This window comes from Diorhabda carinulata, chromosome 7 (assembly GCF_026250575.1).
Source record: "Diorhabda carinulata isolate Delta chromosome 7, icDioCari1.1, whole genome shotgun sequence".
Classification (NCBI taxonomy): Eukaryota; Metazoa; Arthropoda; class Insecta; order Coleoptera; family Chrysomelidae; genus Diorhabda; species Diorhabda carinulata.
The window spans coordinates 9,893,189-9,919,435 of record NC_079466.1 but is presented as its reverse complement, the minus strand read 5'-3'; the positions used below and the strand labels follow the sequence as shown (position 1 = coordinate 9,919,435).

The 26,247-nt window shown below is 32.2% G+C and overlaps 1 protein-coding gene across 1 annotated transcript in view; it reads right to left on the bottom strand.

Moving 5' to 3' along the window:
- The window catches only part of LOC130896547 (transcriptional regulator ATRX-like), an 87,232-nt gene that overhangs the window by 6,429 nt on the left and 54,556 nt on the right, over nucleotides 1-26,247 (bottom strand). Inside the window, exons 20-23 of the mRNA XM_057804727.1 lie at nucleotides 25,762-26,159; nucleotides 22,490-22,675; nucleotides 18,940-19,111; nucleotides 11,742-12,063 (exon numbers count right to left, since the gene is read on the bottom strand). Coding sequence (XP_057660710.1) covers nucleotides 11,742-12,063; nucleotides 18,940-19,111; nucleotides 22,490-22,675; nucleotides 25,762-26,159 — 1,078 coding nt within the window. The remainder of the gene's footprint in view (nucleotides 1-11,741; nucleotides 12,064-18,939; nucleotides 19,112-22,489; nucleotides 22,676-25,761; nucleotides 26,160-26,247) is intronic.

The window sequence follows — 26,247 nt, the reverse complement described above, 5'->3', positions numbered from 1 at the left end:
TTATTTTACGGGCTTTTCAGACAATATGTTATATTGTATAATCACCACTAAGTCAACTTCTATTTACACGGCCTAATCTTACCTAACATATATGTTAGTTTAATTTTCCAATTTTTCCACAATTACATATACCTGTGCAACGATATGCCATATCATGTGATGTAAAAAGTTAGTGCAGGTCAGTGCCTGGATTTCAAACAAATGTATTTTATTAAGAAGTAAGCAATATTGAAATAATTATTTGATTTTATTAAGAGTATTTAGGTAAGTAAACCAATAAATATTATAGAATGATACAATATTCAATATATACTAGACATAGTTGAAAATAGTTTAACCTCAAAAGATTTATTTCGATGTAATTTATAATTCACAAAATCTTTCATATACCGCATTAGTCAATATTTCGACCAATAAAGGCAAGTAAATTTTATGTAGAGCAAAATTAATATACCAGTCACATGTATAGGCATTGTTATTTTCAGTGGGTTTTGGGTTCTTTGTTGTTAAATGATGAATAAATGATACTTGTTTTGATTAACAAAACTCTTGCTGAACAATCTTAGGATGGTTACTCAAAACTTAAAAAGTTCTTAAAAATTACAAATTGTACCACGTTTGCCTGTCACAATTTTTGTGTCACTACTTCACTATCACTTAAACATATCTAATATACATATCTTGTTCCCTGCCAACTCAACTAAATTAAAAATTAATATATACATGGCTACCAACTATATAAAACTAAATAGTGTGAGATAGGGATAGGTCGGATCAGCTGTTAAATTGATTAATTATCAACACTGATACAGAATACCAAGTTCCAGTACGATTCGTTTGATCCAACACACATCGTCAATCACTAACACTACACTCGTCGACTGTCCTGTCTCAGAGTCTCCTCCAAAATCTGAATCGGTGTAAGCCACGAGTTCTTTGTCTCCTCCGAAGTGGATTTCTGCTGTCACTGTTCCTCTCAAGTACTGGAACACTCGTTTCACCATCACCCAATGACTTTTCATGGGCATGTTGCAGAATCAACTTAGGTAGTTCACGGCGAACTGCAGCAAAATTCCTATCGCTTCACAATAGTTGTTGTTCGCCGGAAGTGGCTCGTCATTCTTGAAGTTTGTCTTCTTGGTGATCATCCCTTGCTCAATCGGTGTGGATGCTGAGTTGTTCTGCTCGAGTTTCATCTTTCTCAAAATCTTCTCCGTGAAACGAGGCTGATTCACAAAGATGCCATCCTGGTCGATCTTGATTTCCATGCCCAAATACTTTAACATGTCTTGTGCTTTCTCACTGTATGTGATCTGAAACTCTTTGCTTATCTCGCCTAAAAGTTTATTTATTTATTTCTTCATCTTTCCCAACTAACAATCCACCATCCACGAAGAGTAAAAGCATAATGCTCTTGTCCTTGTTATAGTAAATACATGGGTCGTCATCTGTGTTGATAAGGCGTATCTTCTTTTCAAAATAAGCGGCGACTCTCTCGTTCCACATCTTTGGGGCTTGTTTGAGTCCGTAGAGACTCCTATCCAACTTGCAAACTTTCCATGATCCGTCGTCGAAATCTTCAGGCTGGTTCATGTAAATGACTTGCTCCAGGTTTCCATAAAAGAACGCTGTTTTCACATCGAATGATACCAACTTCATTTTCTCTGACCCTGCGTGGCTTAAGAGTAGGCGAATTGATGCATGGCTGGCTGTGGTGTCCTATTCTCGTTGTCGCTTGGCTCCTCGGCGGTTTCTCCAGCTCTCCAATTCTCGCCTTTTCGTCCGACTCGAAATTGCTTTCTTTTTACTTATCCGCTATGCTCTCTGGTGCTGGTGTTTCATGTTCAGTGCCTTGCTTTAGTCGTACCTTTTTTTCGTCAAAGATCACATTGTCTGAGCTAACTACTTCTCTCTTTTCCTTCAGATAAATTCTGTAGCAGTGCGAATCAATGTCATAGCCAACCAGAATTCCCTTTTCTGATGTTCTATCAATATTGCCTCTCTTCTCTGCTTGCGTCCACACATAACATTTACATCCAAATGGTCGCAGCTTCTCAATCTTCATTTTCCTTCCAAACCAAAGTTCTGCCCGACTTGTCTCTGGTACGTTGCTGGTTCCAGTCTGATTGATTGTGAAGATGGCATGGTTCATTGCCTCTGCCCACAGTCTCTCGTCCAACTCGTCAGCATGTATCGCTGCTCTGGCTGCCTCAACAATCGTTCTCATTTCACTCTCAACTCTTCCGTTTTGCTCTGACTTCGTAAATGTGTGAAAGATTCCCAACTCGTCCGTCATTTGTTTGGTTTTTGTATTTTTCAGTTCAGTGCCATTATCAGATCTTAGACTCTTCACTCTCCTCCCTAGCTGATTTTTAACAAGTCTCAGGTAGCTTTCTATCTTCTCTGGGGCCACACTTTTCGTCTTCATAAAGTCACAGCTTCGGTAGTGGGTTAAACATGAGCCAATACTTGGCGCCTCCTTAGCGGCGGGATGTTCATGTCGCCAGTGTCGACATGCACAAGATCTAACGGTTGTTGGGCTGTCTTGGGGTTGTTTAGGTATGAGGATCGATGTTGCTTGCCATATGCGCACCCTGTGCACACATTATCATTCCAGTCATCAGCATATTTTATTCTTTTCCTTTTCAGTATATCCCTCACATACTGTACATTTTGATGGGCGAGTCGCTCGTGCCACACTTTGATCGACTGAACGATCAGATATATATACTTTATTTATTTTGGGAAGTTAATTGATTGCTGCAATATCATGATAATCATACCGCATATTGTTCTAGAAGAATGTTTTAGTGTTAATATTTAAGATTTTACTTAAAATTGTTAAACGAAAAAAATTTCAATTCTCATGTCATATAGAGATTAATGAATATATTTTCGTTGTATTTAATGCAAGATGATAAAATTTCATATCTAACCCTAGCATCGGATTGGTATTTTGTTTTCGATATAAATTTTTTTTATCAGTAAAACCAATTGAAATAATCATAGGCATAACAAATTATTGATAATTTTCTATACCGAATGAAAAGAACATTTTACCACAAAAATTACTTGAGGTGAGCACCTTCGATACCTTCGATAATGAAATCAATTTTTGATAAAAACATAAACAATACACAGGTTAATCGGATTGTTTTCGAAATTTTTGGTTATTGAAATGAACAACAATAAGTTCACCAAAATCATATACCAAGCGTTCCAAAAATCATTTTCTTGTATATAATAATAAGGGTCCAGGCCAACTGATATTGCGATTAAAACACACAAATACTTCTCTAGCGTTATGCAGATGCTGTATTAAAAGAATCATAAACGAGGAAGTTGCTATCCTACCTGCCTTTTATACATACCTGATGAAATGAAACAATAAAATATTGAAAAAATTTTCATTATTTCATATAAAAGCGTTATATAAAAATAATACATTTGATAGTGCACAAACATAAATATATTTTGGCTTGGAGTTTCTTGAAGGTAGGACCAATTCACAAATAGGTGTTGCTTTCCCGTCCTTTAACCATATCCGCATTAGATGCATATTACGAAATTGATGTAGAGATGTCGCGCGATCTTGTTTGAGTTATGCCAATCGATGACAATTTAGTTGGTTGCAATGATTTATACAGTCTGAAAATGCGCTTTTATACTGTCTTCAAGAGAGGGTTATAGGAGAATCCTTTTTACACACATTATTACATTTTTTCCTTCGATCGATGACTTAGCCTCATTTATACATTTTTTGTATCGGAGACTCCAGCAGTATTTCAATGCAAATAGACGTGGGGGACCCCAATTTAAACTTGATGACATCTACTTCTATAATGGATATACCAGCAAGTGCATGAAGTTTGAAAATGTCATTGTTTATTACTACATCACCATAGGCGTTATAATACATAAAATTCCTTGTTAAATTTAGTCTTTTGACCTTTTAAACGAAGAATGAAATTTGTGTGATAGGTATCTGGCTGCCATAGATATAGAGGCGATGATTTAAGTATATCACTCGATGGATTATGGGTTGATTTTGAGAGGAAATGGCTTACAAATTTGTTGATAGGCATTGCTTGATGATCTACGAATTACTGATATCAAATTTCAGTTTCCGCTTTATTTATTGAATTATTTCAATCTCACGCAATTCTTCAATAATAGATACAATTTCGTATGGATGACCAGTATTCCCAGTAACATGAAAAGATAAAAGTAATTCTAATCTTTCTACTATTTCATTGTAATCATCAAAGTATTTATGGTCAATTGGTTTGGTAGTATATTCCATCAACATATCCTTTCCGGTTTTTTCATATTTCGAGTTGTTACTCCATTCAATAACGAAGACGGTACGGAACCAGTTCTTTCACTCGTTGCTTTTCCTTTTCCAATACTGGACGGATAATGGAAATATATTTGCCTTTGATATCATCTGGAAAAATTCTAATTGGAAGATCAGGGTTATTTTCACGACGATTTGCACTTGTCTGTTTAATAATATTCACGTAATTCATGACATCATCGTTTTTGAAAGATAAAGTGATTTTTTGAACAATAGCTCATACAAACCAGGTGTCCCAGGATAGGTAACCCCCTTCCATTTTGTTTTATAAGTTTGAAAGTAATTTCTGAATCACCAACATAAAATTTTTCCTCCGTTGGGTTGTGAAAAATACCCTATACGTGATCGTAAACACCATCAGTATCTCTTATTATATATTATATATTATATCAATAGACTCCCGAGGAAGCGATCAATAATATATTGGTTTGTTGAAAATCACTAATTGTATTACTATTCATCCACTCTAGTACGATCCGGTAAATCACCGTCATCATTTCTAGTTTCATATGCTAGTCTATAAAACGGTCTAGTTGATTGTCTATAGGTCGAGCCTATTGATGTAAACCCATCTGGCTGTTTAGGAGATTCCGGTGGTTCTGATTTGACACGTTCCTGCTTAATAGGCCTTTCTATTGTCGTGAGTAACTGCTTAAGGAGTTCGGTTATTGGTTGATAAATTTTTTCTAGTTGTGTTTGTGACTGGGCAATATCGTTTCTAAGACTCTTGTATTTCTTTCTAAGAGCCTGCCTAGATTTAACTAACTGTGCAGTTAATTAATTATTCATTGTGACTGATGGATTTGGAACATCTCTTCGTTATATATACAGGGTGATTCATTAAGAATGTCCAATCTCTGAACTGTAGATTCTAGACCTCAAAATATGATGATTCTGCTCAGCATGCCTTATGCAAATATTGCTAGTTTTCGAGATACGGGGTGTTCAAGGTTTAAATTTAAATTTTGATTTTGGCAATAATTATTTATGTTTTCACAATTTCTCTTTGAAAATTGGCAATTTCACGTTTTTTGGCATGAGGAATCATAGTTTGTACTTAAATTTAACATTGCTAATAGAGGGCACTAGTTACACTTGTTTGTGTTAATTAAATAAAAGTAAACTTTTTTTGGGCTAAACTAAAATAATGATAATTAAAATAATAAAAAATATGTAAAAGCGTTAAATTCTACAAAAAAAAGTTACTCTTCTTTGAATCGTGTAACACAATCGGTTATCGAGTTATTTGCTTTTAAAAAGTTCAATAAATTTTAATTTTTTCATAAAAAATTTTTATTATTTCTTAGATATGTAACAATAACAAATTTGTAAACAAAAATAAAAAACTTCAAAGCAAATGCTGAAAATATCCACCATTTACTTTAATACACTTTATGATCCGCTTTCGTAAAGATCTCTTAATGTCAAATAATCCTTGTCTACTATTTTTAATTACATCCGCGGCTTCTTCTATTTTCCGTCGCAGTTGTGGAAGAGAAGTAATTTTTTCTTTGTAAACTAATGCCTTCATTTGCGACCAAATTAAAAAATCTAAAGGATTTATTGACGAACTTGTAAAGAATAATGTGGTGGTGCTCCGTTGTGCAAAAACCACATATTTTGTCTTAAAGCGAGAGGTATATCCTCTAGTAATTCGTGTAAATGTTCTTGAAGAAAATTTAAATAAAGAGGTCCATTTAAATTTGTTGGCAGTTCAAAAGGACCTATTAAATACCCACATATTACACCAAACCAAATGTTAACCTTAAACTCGTACTGAAAATGTGTTTCCCTCATTGCATGAATATTCCTCCTCTGGTAAATGTTGCATCAGCAGTAAAAAGAATTGTATCCAGAAAATCTGGGTTAACATTTTGTTTATCTTGCAAAAAATGGTCAAATTGTAGACGCTTAAGTAATTCTTGAAGTAATAAATTTTGAACAAAAGTGTAATGATATGGATACAATTTTTCCCCTTTTTGGTATTCTAAAAATAGACGATTGGCTTATACCTGTTTGCAGACTTAATTGGCGAGTACTGATATCTGGATTCTCCGTAACACAAATTAAAATTTCATCTTCTTCATCGGCAGTTATTTTTTTTTGTAACACCGTGCTCAGTTTTAGAGCGTAAACACCCCGTTTCACCTAAGCGGTTGTAAAGATTTCGGTATAGTTTGTAATTGGGTTGCCTTCGATTTGGGTATAATTGTGAATATCTTCGAGCCGCAGCTGGACCACTATATGTAATTTGACTGAGCAAACACACAAATCATATCGCGCATCTCGTTATTGGAAAAATTGTTATGCCTAGGCATTATTTGATAAATAACTATTACACTTGTTAATTACTAAATTGTTAATAAATGGTTTACTAATAATAAATGTATTACTTATACTTATTATCCAATTTTTGCTTCTACACAAAAAGTGACACAAGCCTACTTAAAAAAAAAAACGAAAAATTAAACTCTACACAAACTGTCTAATAGCGACACAAGCCTACTTGAAACGAAAACGAAAAATTAAACCACGGCTTAATTAACGAATGTGATTTTGACATTAAGAGATCTTTACAAAAGCGGATCATAAAGTGTATTGAAGTAAATGGTGGATATTTTCAGCATTTGCTTTGAAGTTTTTTATTTTTGTTTACAAATTTGTTATTGTTACATATCTAAGAAATAATAAAAATTTTTTATGAAAAAATTAAAATTTATTGAACTTTTTAAAAGCAAATAACTCGATAACCGATTGAGTTACACGAATCAAAGAGGAGTAACTTTTTTTTGTAGAATTTAACGCTTTTTAATATTTTTTTTGATTATTTTAGTTGTAAGTCTAGCCCAAAAAAAGTTTACTTTGATTTAATTAACACAAACAAGTGTAACTAGCGCACTAGTGATTACAAAAATCAAAATTTAAATTTAAACTTTGAACACCTCGTATCTCGGAAACTAGCAATATTTGCATAAGGCATGTTGAGCAGAATCATCATATTTTGGGGTCTATAATCTACAGTTCAGAGATTGGACATTCTTAATGAAGCACCCTGTATATTCATGAAATCCTTTTCGATAACTACCAGAAGATAGGGATCAGCACCATCGTAAGAAACCCATATTGATTATGCCAACAATGAGAATACATATTTTTGAAATTTTGAAAGGACATGTCAACATTCACATGGTCATCATATATGTGCTTGAGGTTCGTTAAATCTTGTTTGAATATGATTAAAAAGTTTGCATTGTCTCTAATTAATTGTTTAGAGATTGCTGAATATGTTTGACATAGATAAAATCAATCTGTAGATCTATAGCGACCAAAACAAAAGTAGTTTTGAATAATAAATTATTCTTAATATCTTCCGGATGAATTACGTCTTGTGAAACATTAAATTCTTCATAACCAATTTCTTTCATGGGTTTGATGCGATTCCGCAAGTAAGTATACTTTGGTTGATGTAGGCTCTTAGAATACACGTAAATATTTTCAAATCTCAATATATTGGGGTTATCAATTAATGACAGCATCGCATTCGTTTTACCACATCCGCTAGGTCCACTGATTAACACTCGTTTCGAATCACCACCAAATAGTGCACCGAGTTTGCTAATTTTATGTTCACAAGAAAGATCGTGGTTAACCACGGGTAAAGAGATACGGGAATCACTCTGCATTGTTACCACCTATCGAAGATACTGGGAGTTACATATGTAAGATAGTGATATATGTATAAACAGCAGATCTTGGAAGAAGAAACGTATAGTTCGATTACCTAAAAAGGTAGGAATCTACCGCTTTCGCTACCACTCCTTGCATCTTTTTGGAGCAGTTGATACAGGTGCCGCGTCTATAGTGTCAACCACTAATAAATCAAAATCTGATCGACTTGAAGATAAAAAACGTCATGATCAGGCGATTAAAGGCAAAGGAAAGGGACTATATTTAAGACCATACAAAGGATACGGTATACAACCAAAAAACTTAAGATGCCCAATCGGGCGTTAACTGACAAAATTTGGGATATGTTGAACTACTAAAAATTCCACATTTTAAGGGAGTATTTATTACCTAAAAAAATCAACAGAATATGAATTGAAAGATATTGCTAAAGTCTTGACAATCACATAAAAAGCATAAAGATACATGCATATATTGAAATAACACCAGATATAAATACTTCAAAAGTTTTTGTGCAGAGCAATTACTTCAAATCATTTCAATCAGACAACACCATAGGTTCTTTGCTTGGTTTCTCAAAAGTTACTCTTAAACCAAATGTGAGACATATTTCAGACCGACTGGCGAATATTTTCAAAGTGAACACGATAGGCATTGATTGCAACATATTTGAACGGAAATCCTGTGCATATAATTCACCAATTTTTTCCAACAGCGGTTATAAATTAGTCGAGTCACCGCAAAATATCTTGTATTACCCTGTCAATGTTAAGACGATCAACAACGTCAAAGTAAAAATCATTGATCAATTCGGAAATCTCATTAATTTTCAAGGTGAAGAAATTGCTTTTATTTTACACATCAGGAAAGTATGGTCTTAAAATTTAATGATTCAGATTGCACTAAAAACTATGAAGGAGCCTCCATTTCTGGTAGGGGCATCAGTTTGATGAAAGCAAAGATACTACTCATAATCAAAAATAGACAATTTTTGAAATCTCTTGGATTCAAAGTACTAATATAATGGAGATCCTACATGTTACTGATGAGCCCTTCAATGATACCACTATTGAGCAATTACAATTTCACACATATCAGCCCTTCATACCTGTTAAATTGAATTATAATGATGAGATTCGAATGCCCATACAGGATCTGGATGCATATACACTACCCTCAAACAGTTATTTATACATTGAAGGAAAACTGCACACTTCTACAGGCACTATACCAACTAAATTAAAGTTTATCAACAACGCTATCGCATTCTTATTTCGTGAGCTTAGATATGAGCTGAACGGTGTCGTAATAGATTCTGTACCTGATGTAGAGCTTGTTTCGACAATAAAAAATTACTTGTCTCTGAATGAAAATGAGAGTATTCTCATGCAAAACGCTGGATGGTTCCCAAAAATGAAGAGTGAAATGGTGTTGGTTGACGCAAATCGAAATTTCAATGTTTGTATACCATTACGATTTTTATCTTTTTTTTTTTGAAGATTTTAAAAAAATTATCATGAATATGAAACAGGATCTGATATTAATTCGTGCAAGTGATGATACTGATGTATAAGCCAATAACTACGTCTGAATAAGATAATACAAAGTAATGAAGATTTACCGATCAAATTTCGCTGCTGGCAAATTGTGGAATATCATTCAATAAATCATTATACAAGGTATACTTCTGTTAAAACGAGAAAATTGAAACTCCAAGGCATGTTATCGTAGCCTTTCAAAACAAAAGAAGAGGAGAAATTGAAAAAGATATGAGTAAATTTGATCATTGTAAACTGACAAACTTGCATATATTTCTCAATTCGGAAAGATATCCATATCACGACCTCAATTTAGATTTCAATACAAATAGATTTGCCTTCTTATATGAGATGTTTGCAAATTTTCAAGAGTCCTATTACCATCTTCAAATCAACCAACCTATTTTTACTCCATAAGAATTTAAAGATTCTCTTTGGTACACATTGATTGTTCAAGACAAAAAGAAGTTATCCAATCTGTTAGCATTGTTTTGAGAATAGAATTTGAGACTGATGAAGCAACATCGAGTGACGTTTCAGCTTACTGTCTTATATTACATGAAAAAGGATTCTCCTATAACCCTCTCTCGAAGACTGTAAGACAGTATTAAAGCGCATTTTTAGACTGTATAAATTATTGCAACTAACTAAATTGTCATCGATTGGCATAACTCAAACAAGATCGCGCAACACCTCTACATCAATTTCGTAATATGCATCTAATGCGTATATGGTTAAAGGACGGGAAACAACACCTATTTGTGAATTGAGACTCCAAGCCAAAATATATTTATAATAAAAACAATGTTTATGTTTGTGCACTATCAAATGTATTATTTTTATATGATGCTTTTATAATGAAATAAAAAAAATTTTTCAATATTTTATTGTTTCATTTCGTCAGGTATGTATAAAAGGCAGATAGGATGGCAACTTCCTCGTTTATGATTCTTTTAATACAGCATCTGCATAACGCTAGAGAAGTATTTGTGTGTTTTAATCGCAATATCAGTTGGCCTGGACCGTAGCCCTTATTATTATATACAAGAAAATGATTTTTGGAACGCTTGGTACTGATCTGCGTCAAGTGTTTTAAGGCTAGACCGACAATCATATTCCCTCAAATGGCAAGTTAACCTATAGAGCACATTTGAGCAGTTAGTACAGGAGTAAATTTCGTCGTACCGTTCTGTATAAAGGATAGAATAACTAGCAAAAAGTAGTGAAAAGTTTGTATGTATAATTGCTTGATAATTCAAACAGTATACCTAGAATCGTGTGGAAATATGTGTACCAATTGTTTTTTGAATACAATAAATAAAACGTTTTATTTCTAGGCATGGAAATTGCTACACAATCTTATCCGGAGCTAATAATGAACTAAAGAAAATTTCAGACTTGTTGATTGGAAATGTCAAACAATCTTAAGCTTAACATTATTTAACTCGATATTTAATTAAGTGGAGCTTGATATCTGTGAACTCTTCTCATTTTGGAGGTAGCTAGAAGGCAGCCATCAAACTTGCCAAATATCACATTAAAAGAATCATTGATAAAGCGCATCTTATATTTGAAGATTAAATTACTATATTTGTACAAATTCAGCAGATAATTCAACATTTTTGGGACCATTGGAAATCAGAATATCTGCTCATGCTATAAGCCAGAACAAAATGGAAGTTGATATCTCTAGAATCGAAAAAGTGATAAAAATGTTTACATTCCAACAGAAAAGGCAAGTGATGGTGGTAATTTATTTTATACCATTTTAATTTGATTTTTACATCATATGGTTTTCATACAGAACCCGCCATCTATGGTTTATGTTTTGATAACCAAGTCTCCATTTAATAGGATTGAAGATTTTTGTAGATACTGTATCGTTTCATATTTGTGTAAAAAAGTTATTTTTCGATATAAAACAGTTCTAAACAGAATTGTATCAAAGTAAAATGAAGGAACAGTCAAGAACTTTAAATACTTAGTGAAAAAGGTGGAAGCAAATAGAATAACAACAAAAAAATAAATGAAATTGTGCAGAAATTAATGCTTCCTAAGGAGAAAAAAGTTCACGCATCTGTATAAATTATTAATTCCATTTCATCTTTGATTATTGTGATTTTTTTGCATAAGTAACACTAAATTTTTCATTCGCTTACTTGGAATATCCTTATTCTTAAATTCTTCCCAGGCAGCTGCCATTTCTTGTTCTGTCAATTTGTCTTCTGGTCGATCAGCTAAAAGAGTTTTGTGTTCATGGTATTTAAATATAAAAGGTAATTTTAATATAAGCTTAGCAAGCATTTCATCTTCAGGAACGTTAGGTGTAGGTCTTTCATTATCAGCTGTAGGGTGACATGAGTAAATTTCTTGAAGATCCACACTCTTGTAATGTCTAGTGATCTGATGTTTATCTACAACCCTATGGGCTACAGCTAATTTTGTTACTGAACGTTGATAAACTTTTTCTTCCATTGTATCCTGAAATAATGATGAACCAATTCATTATAAATAAATATGAATAATTTATTTTACAGAGCATTAATAATTCTAGTGATATCATGTTAGTTTGTATTTTCAAATTTCTTTGAACCACACAATATTAAACTAATTCTTTGTTATCAATAAAAATTAATATGTGAAAATACCAAAATTTCGATTATTTTAAATTTAAAAACTTGCTACTTAGTCTTAAATAAAGTAGGAATGGTAGGGGTCTTCCATCACGTGATTCAATCTACGATTTATGGAACACATATTTTCAACATACTATTTTTCTCTATCCAAAGAAACCAAACATAACAACATTATCTTTTTCACAAAGCCAATTAAAAGACATACGTAATTGTTTTTTTAAATTGACAAGAATAATCGTAAAAATTTAATATAATTAACGTAAAGTAAATAACTGATCATACTAAAAATTTGTTGTGAGTATATTAACCAACAGTAATTTTCCGATTCAGCTAAATTCAAGAGTACATGAGTTTTTTATAGATTTGATTGAATATTTTGAGATAAAAAAAATCAACAGCGGACCTTTTCAACCCCATTTATCTGTCGAGGAGATATTACTCTAAAGTTAACATCGATTTAAGAGCATTTCTAGTTTTATTATATATTTCAGAGAGTGGAAACTAAGCTGAAAATATCTGTAAAAATGGTTAGAAAAAGAAGGGAGGACAATAATGCAACTTTCCCAACACCACTCAGTCGGACACCTTGTATAAAACTAAAAACAGAGTATTTACCCATGGGAACCAAATTGGCAGCACAGAATACCTTATATAACATGCATGAACAAAGTAAGTAAATCAACATATGAAATCATAATACAATAACATTTCATGTTTCATAAAGATTCAAAAATTCTTGAAAAGAAATCTAATACACGAAAAAGAGAATTTTTGGAAATGGTTCACTTTCATAAGAAAGAAAAATCAATAAATGATTTAAGTAAAATTTATAGCTCTATTTTGTAAATTCTAATAAAACTAGAAATAATAATTGATCACTGCTATATATTTGAAAGGATATAAGGATCAAGGAAAAATTTTTCTTATTAAAACAAAGTTCTCGTTTGATTTTATTATTTTGATATTCATGATGAAGGTGATCTATTGATCAATATAAATACGCAAATTGTCAGTGTCAATATCATATTTTGATAAAGACAAAAGACTGGCAAAGACCTCTTTACAATTCGTCCATCCGTCCGTCGAATTGGGCTAAACCGGATATCTGAACCACTAAAGAATATTTCATCATATAGTTCACGTCAATTTGTACATGAGAAAAATTGTTGCAAAATGTATCCTCGAATGTTTGAATGTTGACCAAAAGCGTGCAAGAGTAGAAGCATCGCGTTCGATCTGTGCTCGATTTGAAAAAGATGTAGACTTCTTAAACCGAATTGTTACTTTGGATGAGATTTGGGTACATTTCTACGATCCAGAAAGCAACAATCGATGGAATGGCCACACTCTTGTTCTCCAAGACCTGAGAAGTTTCGTGTCCAAACATTTGCTGGAAAAGTTCTTGCATCAGTTTTTTGGGATTGCTATGGAGTAATCATGATTGATTTTTTGGATAAGGGTAGAACAATAACTGGAGATTACTATTCCACATTACTGACCACTCTTCTGAAAAAAACTAAAGATAAAAGACGCGGAAAGTTATCCAAAGGTGTTTTGTTTTTGCCGGAAAACGCCCTTGCACTCAAATCTCATGTTGCCAAGCAAAAAATTCTTGATTTAGGATTTGAATTACTGAACATCTCCCTTATTCGCCAGATTTGGCTCCGTACGACTATTATCTCTTTCCTCGACTGAAAAAATGTTTAAATGGTCGTAAATTTTCTTCCAACGAGAAAGTAATAAAAGCTGTGGAGGTCTGGTTTGCAGAGCAAAAAGAAACTTTTTTTTGAAAGGTCTAGAGACGTTGCAGGTTCACTGTGATAAATGTTTTCAACTAAGAAGAGAATATGTTGAGTAATAAAAAAATTTTGACATATATGTATAAATATAAATTTCTTCAATTTCTTATTTCTTAGACGTTTTGATATATTAATGCATGTAAATGTTCGTGATTTTAGGTTTCTTCTGTTTTAAAACTAGTCTTTTTAATAATTTTTGGAAGAAAAATAATATTTGACGTTTCGACTTTATAAAAATATTTTGAAAACAAAATCAAAAGTGACTTGTTGAATATAACAGTGGCGTAGTCACTAGGAACACATTTAGAACAAGGATTGCCTAGCTAAGTGTGGTGGTTCTTTAAACCTTCAAGGAATATTCAAGTACCAGCTTCATTTCCATTCGAAGCAGACGGTCTCTCCGGCACCAGGAACAAGCAAATTGCTATCCAGGTGTAGCGAAGCTCACGGACAACGATTTCAGCTGCCAAGGAAGGAATGAAAATATTACCGTAAGAATCATTTCGTTTCATTTTATTTAAAAATTTTTCCAAGTTCTTTTATCATTATTTATTTCTATTTTGAATCTATTCATTTGAATTATAAATACAATGACTGAAATACGTAGCGGAGTGAATTCGAAACGATCCTACAACCACAGAAAGAGCTCCAGTTGCTCAAACCAATCAGGCAACAAATTTTGAATCTTACAGATTATCTGAAATAGTACAATAGTACAGTAACCTTTGATGATAAGCACCCGTTGCCAAATATTGGAGATCTATAGGATCAGCTCGGGAATTGTCAATATTTTACAACACTAGATCTCGCATCCGGATTTCATCAGATTGAAATAACGTCTGATGATAAAGATATACCAAAGACCACTTTTACCGTCAAAAACGGACATTTCGAATTTCTTAGAATGCCGTATTATCTAAAAAATACCTCTCCGACATTTCAGAGGGTAATGGATAACGTCCTTACTGGAATTCAAAATGAAAGATGCCTCGTCTACATGGACATTATTGTTTATTCCCCGACTATACAGGAGCATATTTCTCACTTAACAGATGTATTTAAGAGACTTCAAAAAGTCAACCTCACACTTCAGCTTGAATGACAAAAAATGGGGTTAAGACATTTCCAGCTAAAATTGAATGTGTAAGGAAAATCCCTCAACCCACACACTAAAAAGAAATTAAATCCTTTTTGAGGCTACTATCGGGTTTATAGCGAATTTTGCGAAAATTTCTAAACCGATGATAATACTTCTACAAAAAGATGTTCCGTTTATTTTCTACTCCCTACCTACCAACCCAAAATTTGAAGAACCTTTCCTTTTAGCTACAGATGTTAGCGCATTTGGAATCGGCGCAGTTTTATCGCAAGGTCCAATAGGAAAAGATTTACCTATAGTTTATTCGTCTAGGACACTGTACAAAGCCGAAACAAAATACTCTACGATAGAAGAGAACTTTGAGCAATTGTATAGGCAGTGAAACACTTTAGACCTTATTAACTGGCTATTTTCAATAAAAGATCCTGGTAGTCGTTTTGCACGATAGCGCCTCAAATTAGAAGAATATGATTACCAAATCCAATTCAAATCTGGCAAATCTAATAAAAATGCAGATGCTCTTTCTCAAATAAAAAAGATTTCCATTCTTTCTTCCAAAACTAGGAAATCCCAAATGTTTACCTTATTCAATCTACCTCTTATGAAATTGCAGGGTTATCCGAACAAACAGACGAAGGTAAAACATAAGTCGACTGGGAAGTCATCGAAACAGAATTCTTCTCTTTTGATGAGCTATACAAAACAAAATCATTAAACGATTATTCCAAAATGGAATATTTTAATAACCAAATACTAGACAAGCAAAAAAAACATTTCAACTATTTTTCAAGAAAATAAGATTTTCAGAAAGCCCTGAGTTTTCTTACGCAACAATAAACGAATTTATCAGTAAAACCGTAAAAAATAGAAAATACCTTCTTGTTTTTTATACCATATGAAACAACTAGTGATTGTGAACAGTTATTTGCAGCAATTTATAGAAACCGAGGTTTGTTTAAACCCTCAGAAAAATATTCAGTTGAAGATAACCCTAATCTACCAATATTAGGAGCGTTATCATTTCTACTATCAGATATCGATATTTCTGCTATCAGAAATCGATGTAAACTCACGATTTCTCAAAATGTTACTAAAGAACCAGAACAACATCAAACACCAACCATTTTAGATGAATAGATAAAACGGCAATAACCATCCTCACCACAGAATTAATGAAACTATTAGGCGAATTCGACAAATTGGGCCGGGGTCACTAGAGATGTACAAAATTATATTATATATGTCATGCCACACTTGTCAAGAATAAAAAATCTGTCCCCTAATTATAACCGAAACTTCGAATACACTTTTCGAACGCATTAATATTGATATAGTACCTCAAAGAAATTATGCCCTTACGATAAAAGACGAACTAATCAAGTTCTCTCAAGCATCCCTCTTAAGGATAAAAGTGCAAAATCTGTTTCAGTGCGATACCGGTCGCGAAATCAAGAACGGGCTAATAAAAGACCTATGTAATATGTTTGATATTGATCTAACATATTCGAGCGTCGGTCATCCACAAAGTAATGGATCTTTATAAAGATCACACGCTACTTTATTACAAATGATTCGAATAAATTTAGCAGATCAACCCAACAAACACCCCTTCAGTATTTTACATTTCTCAATTATTACATATAACAATTCCATAAACAAAACACACGTTTTACCCCATTCGAACTTATATTCGGACATGCATCCAGTAGACTACCAGAAAAATTGTATAATGGACAAGAACTACTCACCAAATATATTAGAGACCTAAATAACAGTAAATCTTATTACTTATTATAAAGTAGCAAAGTAGCAAGGGAGAAAACCTTAACACAAAAAGAAAAGCTAAAACTCGTTTTGACAAACATGTTTCTGAGAACAAACGGAAGTATGAAGTAGGTGACAAAGTTTACTTAAAATAAACATAACCATATCCTATGATTTTTATAAAAATATATAGCGCGAAACGATAATTACCCTATATTCCAATACATGATATACAAATATGCAAACAACTATCAACCTATCAAAAGATGTGTCGCGAATTTGCGCCTATCATATAGACGATAACGTGATGTGCGAGGCTCGTTTGGCATTATAAGACATTTCCTAAAAATTATAAAAGTACGGTACAATGTGAACCGGTACACGTTACTATTATTTTCCCGAACACAAAAACTAAAACATTAACTGTGAATGAAAATTCTATTTTATAGTTATACTTAGGATGTTCTGCTTTTGTTTGCATTACCAAAATAGAAGGTAACAGAAAAACGTCAAACATTTCTCACGTACCTCATTTAAACGTGAACGATCTACAAACAAAACACAAACTGGACCTATTTCTCACATCAGACCGCACTCCAAAGTCAACTTACATTTAATTAGGATTACATATTCTAGTGCACATGTAGGATATCTGAAACTCATAGAAAAATGGTAATTTAATGAGGTTCCATCAAAGAGGTTCTGGGTCTTGTCATTTCATGATTTTGCTTACATGGGGTAATAGTTTATGCCTACACTCATAGAAAAAATTAGTTTTAAAGTGTTACCTCGGCCGATTAGATATTCAAAAAAAAAATATTCAGCTATACAGATTAGGTAGTTTCAAACTTTTTATTTTTTAGGGTAACATGTTACTCTCAAAGCCATAAATGACGAACTGAAGAATAAGGAAATTCTTTCTATTACTGAAACAAATATGTAACAAAGTAGAAGTGTATTTTCAAGAATAGTTATATTTGAAGATGAAACATGGATATATGCCAAATGAAACAAATTAAGTTCTTGGCAGGACAATAATGTTAAAAGCGTAACTTGGAAGTTACGACGGTAAATGTTTTATTATTATTCAAAAGGATTCGTAGAAAATACCAGTTAAGTGGTTTCCTCTAAATCATCGTTGTCAAATTACCAAGGTGAAATGAACGGTGAATTTAGAAAAACCGTTATTCTAGTAATGGACATTGTGCCTTATCATAGTATACTAGCAGAAAAGCAACCTTCTAAGTCAGAAACATATTAAATTATCATTTGGTTAAAACCCAACAATGTTGAGTTCAATGAAAACCTCTCCAGACTCGAACTATTATTGCGAAAATGAACCGAAAAGAAAATGTATATGTCATTGATGAATTGTTCGGAAATCATGAAGTCTTACGGCTACCACCCTACTATAGCGAATTTAATGCCAGTGAGCTATGGGAGATATTTTGCTGCAATTCCACATCTTAGACAAATATTCTGCCATCAACGTTACCCTAGTGTGAATCTACTAATGTTCATAATATAAATCAGTTTATAGAGGGTCATTTTAATTCAATTGAGAAGACACTCAGTTGATAGACTGAATATTACGCCACTTTTGTGAACTACATAAAAATCAGCTCTCCAGTAATAAGCTTGCATGGCTAATCTTAATTTTAGATTTTTAACTTATTACCTAGTATATCGATATTTGTATCAAAAGATTTTAAGTAAATATGTTGACAGAAATTTTGATTTAATTCAGATGAATATCGTTGTTGATGTATTAGTCACGCGATGGAAGACCTCTACCGTTTCTTCTGCATAACATGCTAAAGTTCATCTGTCAATATAGCAATTATTTCGGGAGAAAAATTTATCCAGTTCTTGGATACATTGCATTGAATTCATTTATGCAGTAGATTATGGTAACAAAAAGGATATTCTATTAACTTTAATTACATCTGACAACTGGAAATGTTGCACACTATACTAAATCCAAAAATTCGCACTATCACACAACTTTCACGAAACACGAAACGTTTGATTTTAAATTTGAGAAATGAGATATACTTACAAGAGAAATTAGTCTGTAGACAAAAACTTTCTTTTTTTGTCCAAACCTATAAACTCTAAAGACACTCTGAGTGTCATATGATGGATTCCAATGGACAGTCATTATAACCACTCTGTTGGCTGCCGTTAAATTTAAACCTAAGCCGCCTACTTTTGTGGACATTAATAATAGCCTAAAAGACATTATAATAATATCGATCCTATAAATCACATATGGGCAACCACCGGCCCGCAGGCCGGATCCGGCCCCGTGTAAGATATGATCCGGCCCACGAGACATTTTGGAAAAACCCAATTAAAAAAATATTACACTAAACTAAGTACTTATATTTAGTACTAGTACATATACTTATACTAGTACATATCTTTAAAAGAAAACACTTGTTTGTGCTTTTTATCTTATCCGGCACCGGATATGATATGAATAGACTATAAAAATGTGGAGTCATCAATAGACTAATGAATCCCATAGTCTGGTGGAAAGAAACGAAAAGTAGATACAGAGGGTCGCCAGTTTCAAGAAAAATGGACTTAAGAATTCTTTTTTATCTTGCACAATGGTAAGCCTATTTGTTTGCTTTGTAATGAAAGAATTCAATATAAAGAGGCATTACTCAACTAAGCATGCCACACAGCACTCACTGACAGGACAATTAAGAACAGACAAAATCCAGAAGCTTAGAGCAAATATTGAAAAATAGCAACAAATGTTTCATAAACAAAGAACACAACTTGATAATGTTGTGAAAGCTAGTTTTATAGTTAGCTCAAAATTGGTTGGCAAAGGCATTAAAACCATTTGCCGAAGGAGAATTTATCAAGGAGTGTATGTTAGAAGTTTGCGGTGAAATTAGTTTGTCAAGACGAACTGTTGTTCGACGTATAGAAATGATGGCTAATGATATAAAAACAACATTGACTGACCGTATGGCTGGTTTTGAATCATTTTCCATAGCATTAGACGAGAGCACCGATTTGTTGCTAGCTTTACAGCCGCTAAAAGCAACCACTACAGGAGAGGATATTTTTAATGAAGTTCAAAAGGTATTCACAAGTTTTGGCCTGCCATGGTCAAAATTAATTGGAGTATGCACTGATGGTGCACCTTCTATGGTCGGCTTACGAAAAGGTTTCATCGGAATTTTGAATGAAAAAGCAACAGAATTAAATGTACAAAAAGATGATTAAATAGTCCTTCATTGCATTATCCACTAACAGAACTTATGTTCTAAGTCCATTCGACTCCACAATGTTATGAATGTGGTAGTAAAAACCATCAATTTTATTCGATCCCGAGGGCTTAACCATCATCAGTTCAAGACGTTTTTGGATGAAATATCAGCTGAATATAACGACGTAACATATTATTGTGAAGTCAGATGGATGAGCAAAGGAAAAATGTTGAAACGGTTTTACGAGCTTAGAAATGAGATAGCAGACTTTATGAAAATAAAAGATAAGCCACTATCTGAATTGAGTGACCCAAAATGGATATGTGATTTAGCATTTCTGGTCGATCTTACAGGTTATTGAATGATTTAAATTTGAAGCTTCAAAAACAAGGACAGTTAGTAAATGATTTGTACAGCCATTTGAAAGCGTTTCAGATCCAATTACGCTTGTGGGAGTCACAGATGCAGTCTGGTAACAGTTACCATTTCAACACGCTCTCTGCGTATGAAAATATTGCTTATGCTCAATATGCTGAAGAACTCAAGTTACTGTCGGAACAATTTTCGAACAGATTTAGCGACTTCAAAAACATGGAAGAATGTTTCAATTTATTTGCTACTCCTACAAAATGTAATGTACAAAATGCTCCAATACACTTACAAATGGAGTTAATCGAGATTCAAGAAAACTCACTCCTAAAATCCAAATTTGAAGACATAGAGTTGTGCGATTTCTACAAAAAATACCTAGAAGAAGACAATTTTCCGCAGCTTAGAAAATTCGCAAGAAGATTGATTTCTGCGTTTGGCAGTACTTATAAATGCGAACAGTTCTTTTCATTGATGAAAGTTGTACCATTTTTTAAAATTTCATTTTGTTACTTTAATAAATACAATAATCACATTGTCAATATACACATACATGTCAATAATAAATACATAATACAATAATAACATTGTCGTATTATTTCATGTCTAATATCTATCGCAAAAAAATATTATCACTATTTTAAAATGCACTAAGTATTTTTAAACGCGGCCCGCGAACGTTTTGCACGCTAAAGTTTGGCCCTCAGCATGTCAAAGGTTGCCCATACCTGCTATAAATTAACATATAATATTGAATCTTAGGTCACTGTACTAGTGGTGGGTAAATTACTAGAGAATTTTTTTAAGCTAAGAAAACTTTTAGAATGAATTCTAAAAATTTCTGATTTTGACAAATGATTTGTTAACTTAATGGAAAGTAGGGTTTCCAAAAGCTTTTGAGCTGTTTTCAATGGTAAGAAGCCTTATATCCATCACTAGTAAGTCACCCTTCCTTTGTCACTTTTTTAACCAACATTTCGTAAACTCCAATCTGTCAAAGATCTCAGTATTTTCGAAACAAAAAAAATTTTATGTAAGATACGGAAAAAAGACTTAAGAAACAAAACTGGTTATATGGAATAAGAAAGTGTTTATGAAAGGTGAAAAAAAGGGCAAAAAAATTGTTGAAAACAGTGTCGTGAGATATTAGAAGTAGAATTGAATTGGACTGAAGAATTTTTATAAATATCCACCAGAAACAAAGTTTTATAAAAGAGTGAGATGGTTACGGCATACTGAAAGGTTGTCGGAAAATAGACATGGAAAAAAAGAGTAGAGAATATACGTATGTTCTAGATCAATGAATCATCGGCTGAACAGTCGGATGGCCGTCGGAAGGTTACTTACATGAAGTTTCCAGAGGGTTTACAAGAAATAGAAGAAGTGTCTAGATGGTTTGCAAGTAATGACGGTAGTATCTACAGGGGTTATGCAAAAAGTAAATAAGGGCACAATGACACTGAATCGGGCGGACTGGTGGATGGCCAATGGGGGTGCTGCCGGTATGAAGAAGTTTTTCCAGGGGGATTATAAGAATGTGATGATTTCGGACAAAACGATTATCTAATCGTATACAATGTACAATCCGGCTATAATTGTTAGTAACAGATTGTACGAAATCGTAAAAAATATATAATTTCTAAAAATATGATTTATTGATCCAGAAAAAAAATATATTATCTGATGATTGAAAAAGGTGAAAAAAGTGAAGGAAAAAGTGGCCAAAAAAATGGTAGAATACAGTTTTGTGGATTATTACAAGTAGAAACGAATTGGAGTGCAGAAGTCCATAATAGTAATCACAGTATAATCTTGTATAATCATATAGAAAAAAGCCAAGTTCTAGGTAAAAGAATATCAGCTAACCTATTTATATAACATTATTTATACTTGTTTATGCACATAAATGCAGAAAAATATTTGATACATTTTACTGAACTGCAAATATTGATAGTACATCTTGAAAGTTGGATAAAAAAAGTTAACAGTTGGAAAAATGATATGACCCACCTGCACTGAACATTTTTTTCATTGTTGAAATTATCACATATATTTGTACGATACTCAGGAGAGACAGTGCCATCTATACGGTCATAATCTACCTTCTTCTTCCATATCTGACATTCTTTGGTACCAATTGTTTTTAGAAAATGCTCTATCAAATCAAGTTCTGCTATCTTTTGAGAGAATACTAATCTGTAAATTGAAATAAGGAAAATTTTTTGCATATTTTAAAAGTACATCAATCATATTTGGGATAATAAATGTGAGAAGAAACTACACTTGTAAATCAACAAAAAAAAAAGAAAAATACAAGAAGAGATAAATAATAAAGTGATTTCCGAGTAAATAGTGAATGTAAATGTAGAAGAATCATGGAATAACTTTAAAAATATTATATTAAATGCTGCACAAGAAATATGCGAAACATAATATGATACATTGTAGTAGTCGAGGGAAATAAAAAATCAAGTAAATAAAAAGAAAATAGCATGGAAAAGTTATATATCAAAGTGAATAGAAGAACATATACAAAGAAGAAAAGAAAAACCAAAAAATTTATTAAAACATCAAAGCAAATCAAAAACTCTTCTACAAAACATTAACAAATATGAGAACAGAAAACCAACAGGACACATATTTTGTTAAAAATATTAAAAGGAAGAAGGAATCATACAAAGGTGGAAAGAATATTACCAAGAACAAATAATATAAGAAATAGTACAAATTGACATAAAGAAAGAAACAGAAATAAAAATTGGTAAAGAAGAAATAGAACATGCAATCACAGAACTGAAGAATGGAAAAGCACCAGGACACGACAAAGTAACTTTAGAATGATAAAAAAATGACTCAAAAAGGAAAAAAACACACTGTTACACATTTTCAATAAAGCTATAGAAGATGAGACATTTCCGGCAGACTCGCAGAAGGGATTGATAGTACCAATATTTAAAAAAGGTGATACAAGACTGCAATAATTACCGATCAATAATACTTATTAGTACAGCGACGAAAATGATGGCAAAAATATTAGAGAAAAGAATAAGATTAACAGTAGAAGACACACCTCAAAGTGGATTTCGAATAGGAAGGAGCACCCAAGATCATGTTTTTACAATAAAACAGATGACAGAAAAAGCAAAACAAGAAACGAAGAAATTCTACGTGGCCTCTTAGACTACAAATAAATGACATCAGCGAAGTTACAAGAAAATATTGAGTAGTGGAACTCAGCAGAAAATAAACAAGAACAAGACAAAAATATTGTTATTGGATAAGAAGAGATCAAGATAAATATAAGAATCGATACAAAAGCTCTGGAACAAGTAAACACTGCCCATACCTAGGAGCAATGGGACACAAGATGCAGATATAAATAACAGAATTGAAAATACCAATAAACTATATTACACCATGAACACTAAATTCATAAATAAAAAAAATATCCAGAGACACCAAATTAAGAATATTCAAAACAATATATAGACCAATTCTAACATTCGGATATGAATCCTGGGTATTGACAGAAAAATTCTAAATATACAACTTACATTAGATTATATAGAGGAAAGAAAACTAAAATAGTGGGGCACTTACAACGGATGAATGAATAATGACCAGTTAAAAGATTATGGAAAGTGAAAATTAGCAAAAACAGGAAGAGAGGTAGACCAAGAAAAACGTGAGAGAAAGTATAACAGAAATATAGAATGAACAAGGAATAAACTGGAAAGAAACAAAGGACTTAGCTCATAATAGTAATGAATAGAGGAAATTTAAGCAAACATAACTAAATAATTTAATCAATTAATTTGATATAACTAATTTCAATTCTATCGTTTTATCAATTTTAATTGTCTAAAACTCAAAGAAAAGTGGAAATGTCAACCTATCCATCTTTCAAAAACTATCGAAAAAAAAAACAATTTCGAATGAGAAGATACCAAAAATCAAGAACAATTAGAAGCATTAATATATCAAAAGATCTAAGAGATAAAAAATTAGAGAAATTTATACCGGCATGGATGAAATAATGCCTACCTATAATAATATTGAACTTACATATGGAACTGAAGCCATACAGAATCTGAAAAATTACGAAATATTTAATTTATAAATATCGATTTAATGAATGATTTAGAAAACATAACAGTTAAAATAAATAAAGTAATTCCTACTATCATTTTACAAAAATTTGAAGAAACATGTGGAGAAAGAACTGAATCACTTTTTAATGAATGCAAAAAAATATTAAGGAAATTGATAACCTAACCTAACCTAATATTGAAATATTCAAACACCTCTCATCCAATTATATAATTATTTGAAAAATATTTTTAAAAAAAAAGTTATATCAAAACAAATACTATATCAAAAACACATAGGTTTCAAAGAAAAAATTAAAAGTATAAAAATAAACGAATATGTATTTATTTTGTTAGATGTGGTTTCTTTATGAACAAATATTCCTATTATAAAAGCTATAGAACTCACACTTACAACAACGTACTTCAAATATGAAAATGAAATATACAAACACATGGTTGTGCTATGGGAGCTTCCATTTCAAGTATTATAGCACAATTGGTAATGGAAGATCAAAATATTTTGAAAAAAAACTTAAAGAAAAGTCGAAACGTCAAAATTTATCCTTCTTTTAAAAATTATCAAAAAAAATTATTTTAAAATAGAAGAGACCCAAAATCAAGAACATTTAAAAGCATTAATATATCAAAAGATTAAGAGATAAAAAATTAAAGAAATTGAATTGTAAGAAGTCTTTGCCAGCTATATTATGAGTAGTTTTTTATTGGGAAAGTGGCAAGGAAACACCAAGTGGACTAACTTAGATATATTTTCCGAGCTTTCGAATACTTATGTATTCATTGTCTGGAAAATAATTAATTAAGATTGCCGGTGATTTTTGACATTATTAAAGCTTGTAAAAATTTTTAACTCATCAGAATTCAAAATTCAATATTCAAATTGTCGTTGATAGAAATATTGATTAATTGAAATATTTCATCAATCATATTTGGGATAATAAATGAATGAGATTTTTCATCTATTTACAGTTAACTACTAGAAAAATAATATTAATTAATAAAGTTTGACAATTGGTTTTAATCATTTGTTATTGTGAGGATATCAAACTATTTACTGTACACATGCCAACATAGGACATAAAAAAAATCTACGGTATATCTAAAAGGGCATTGTTTATCACTTGTATAATATAACTATTTAGCTCATTTTAAATCTGTTTTATAAATACTCACAACTTATCACCGATGGCTTCGCACTCCTCTATAATTGATTTTAAAACTACTAATTTATGACCATATTCTATTTTAGAGTCGGCATCTTGAGGCATTATGTCTTTCCACCAATTTACCACATTTAGCGCCGGCTCATCATCTTCACATATCACATCCTGCTCTTTTACTTTCTTATTTTTGGATTTTTCCATTAATGCTAATAAATGAGGATGTGTACAAAGATACTGAAACATGTGAAAATCGGCAAGAAATCTGTTTCCTGTGGTTTTATCTACATTATGTCGCACTAAATTAGAATAATGATTGTAAAGATTAACTTGTACTTGATGAAGTTGGATGAAAACTGCATGGTCTAACATCTTGGGTAAATACATTTCAAGCTCCGTATCTTCAACTCTCTATAAAATATTAATATAATGATTTGAAACCAAAAACTAGTCAATATGAAATAGATTAAAATCAAATATTACTTGCGACTCGCAAGAT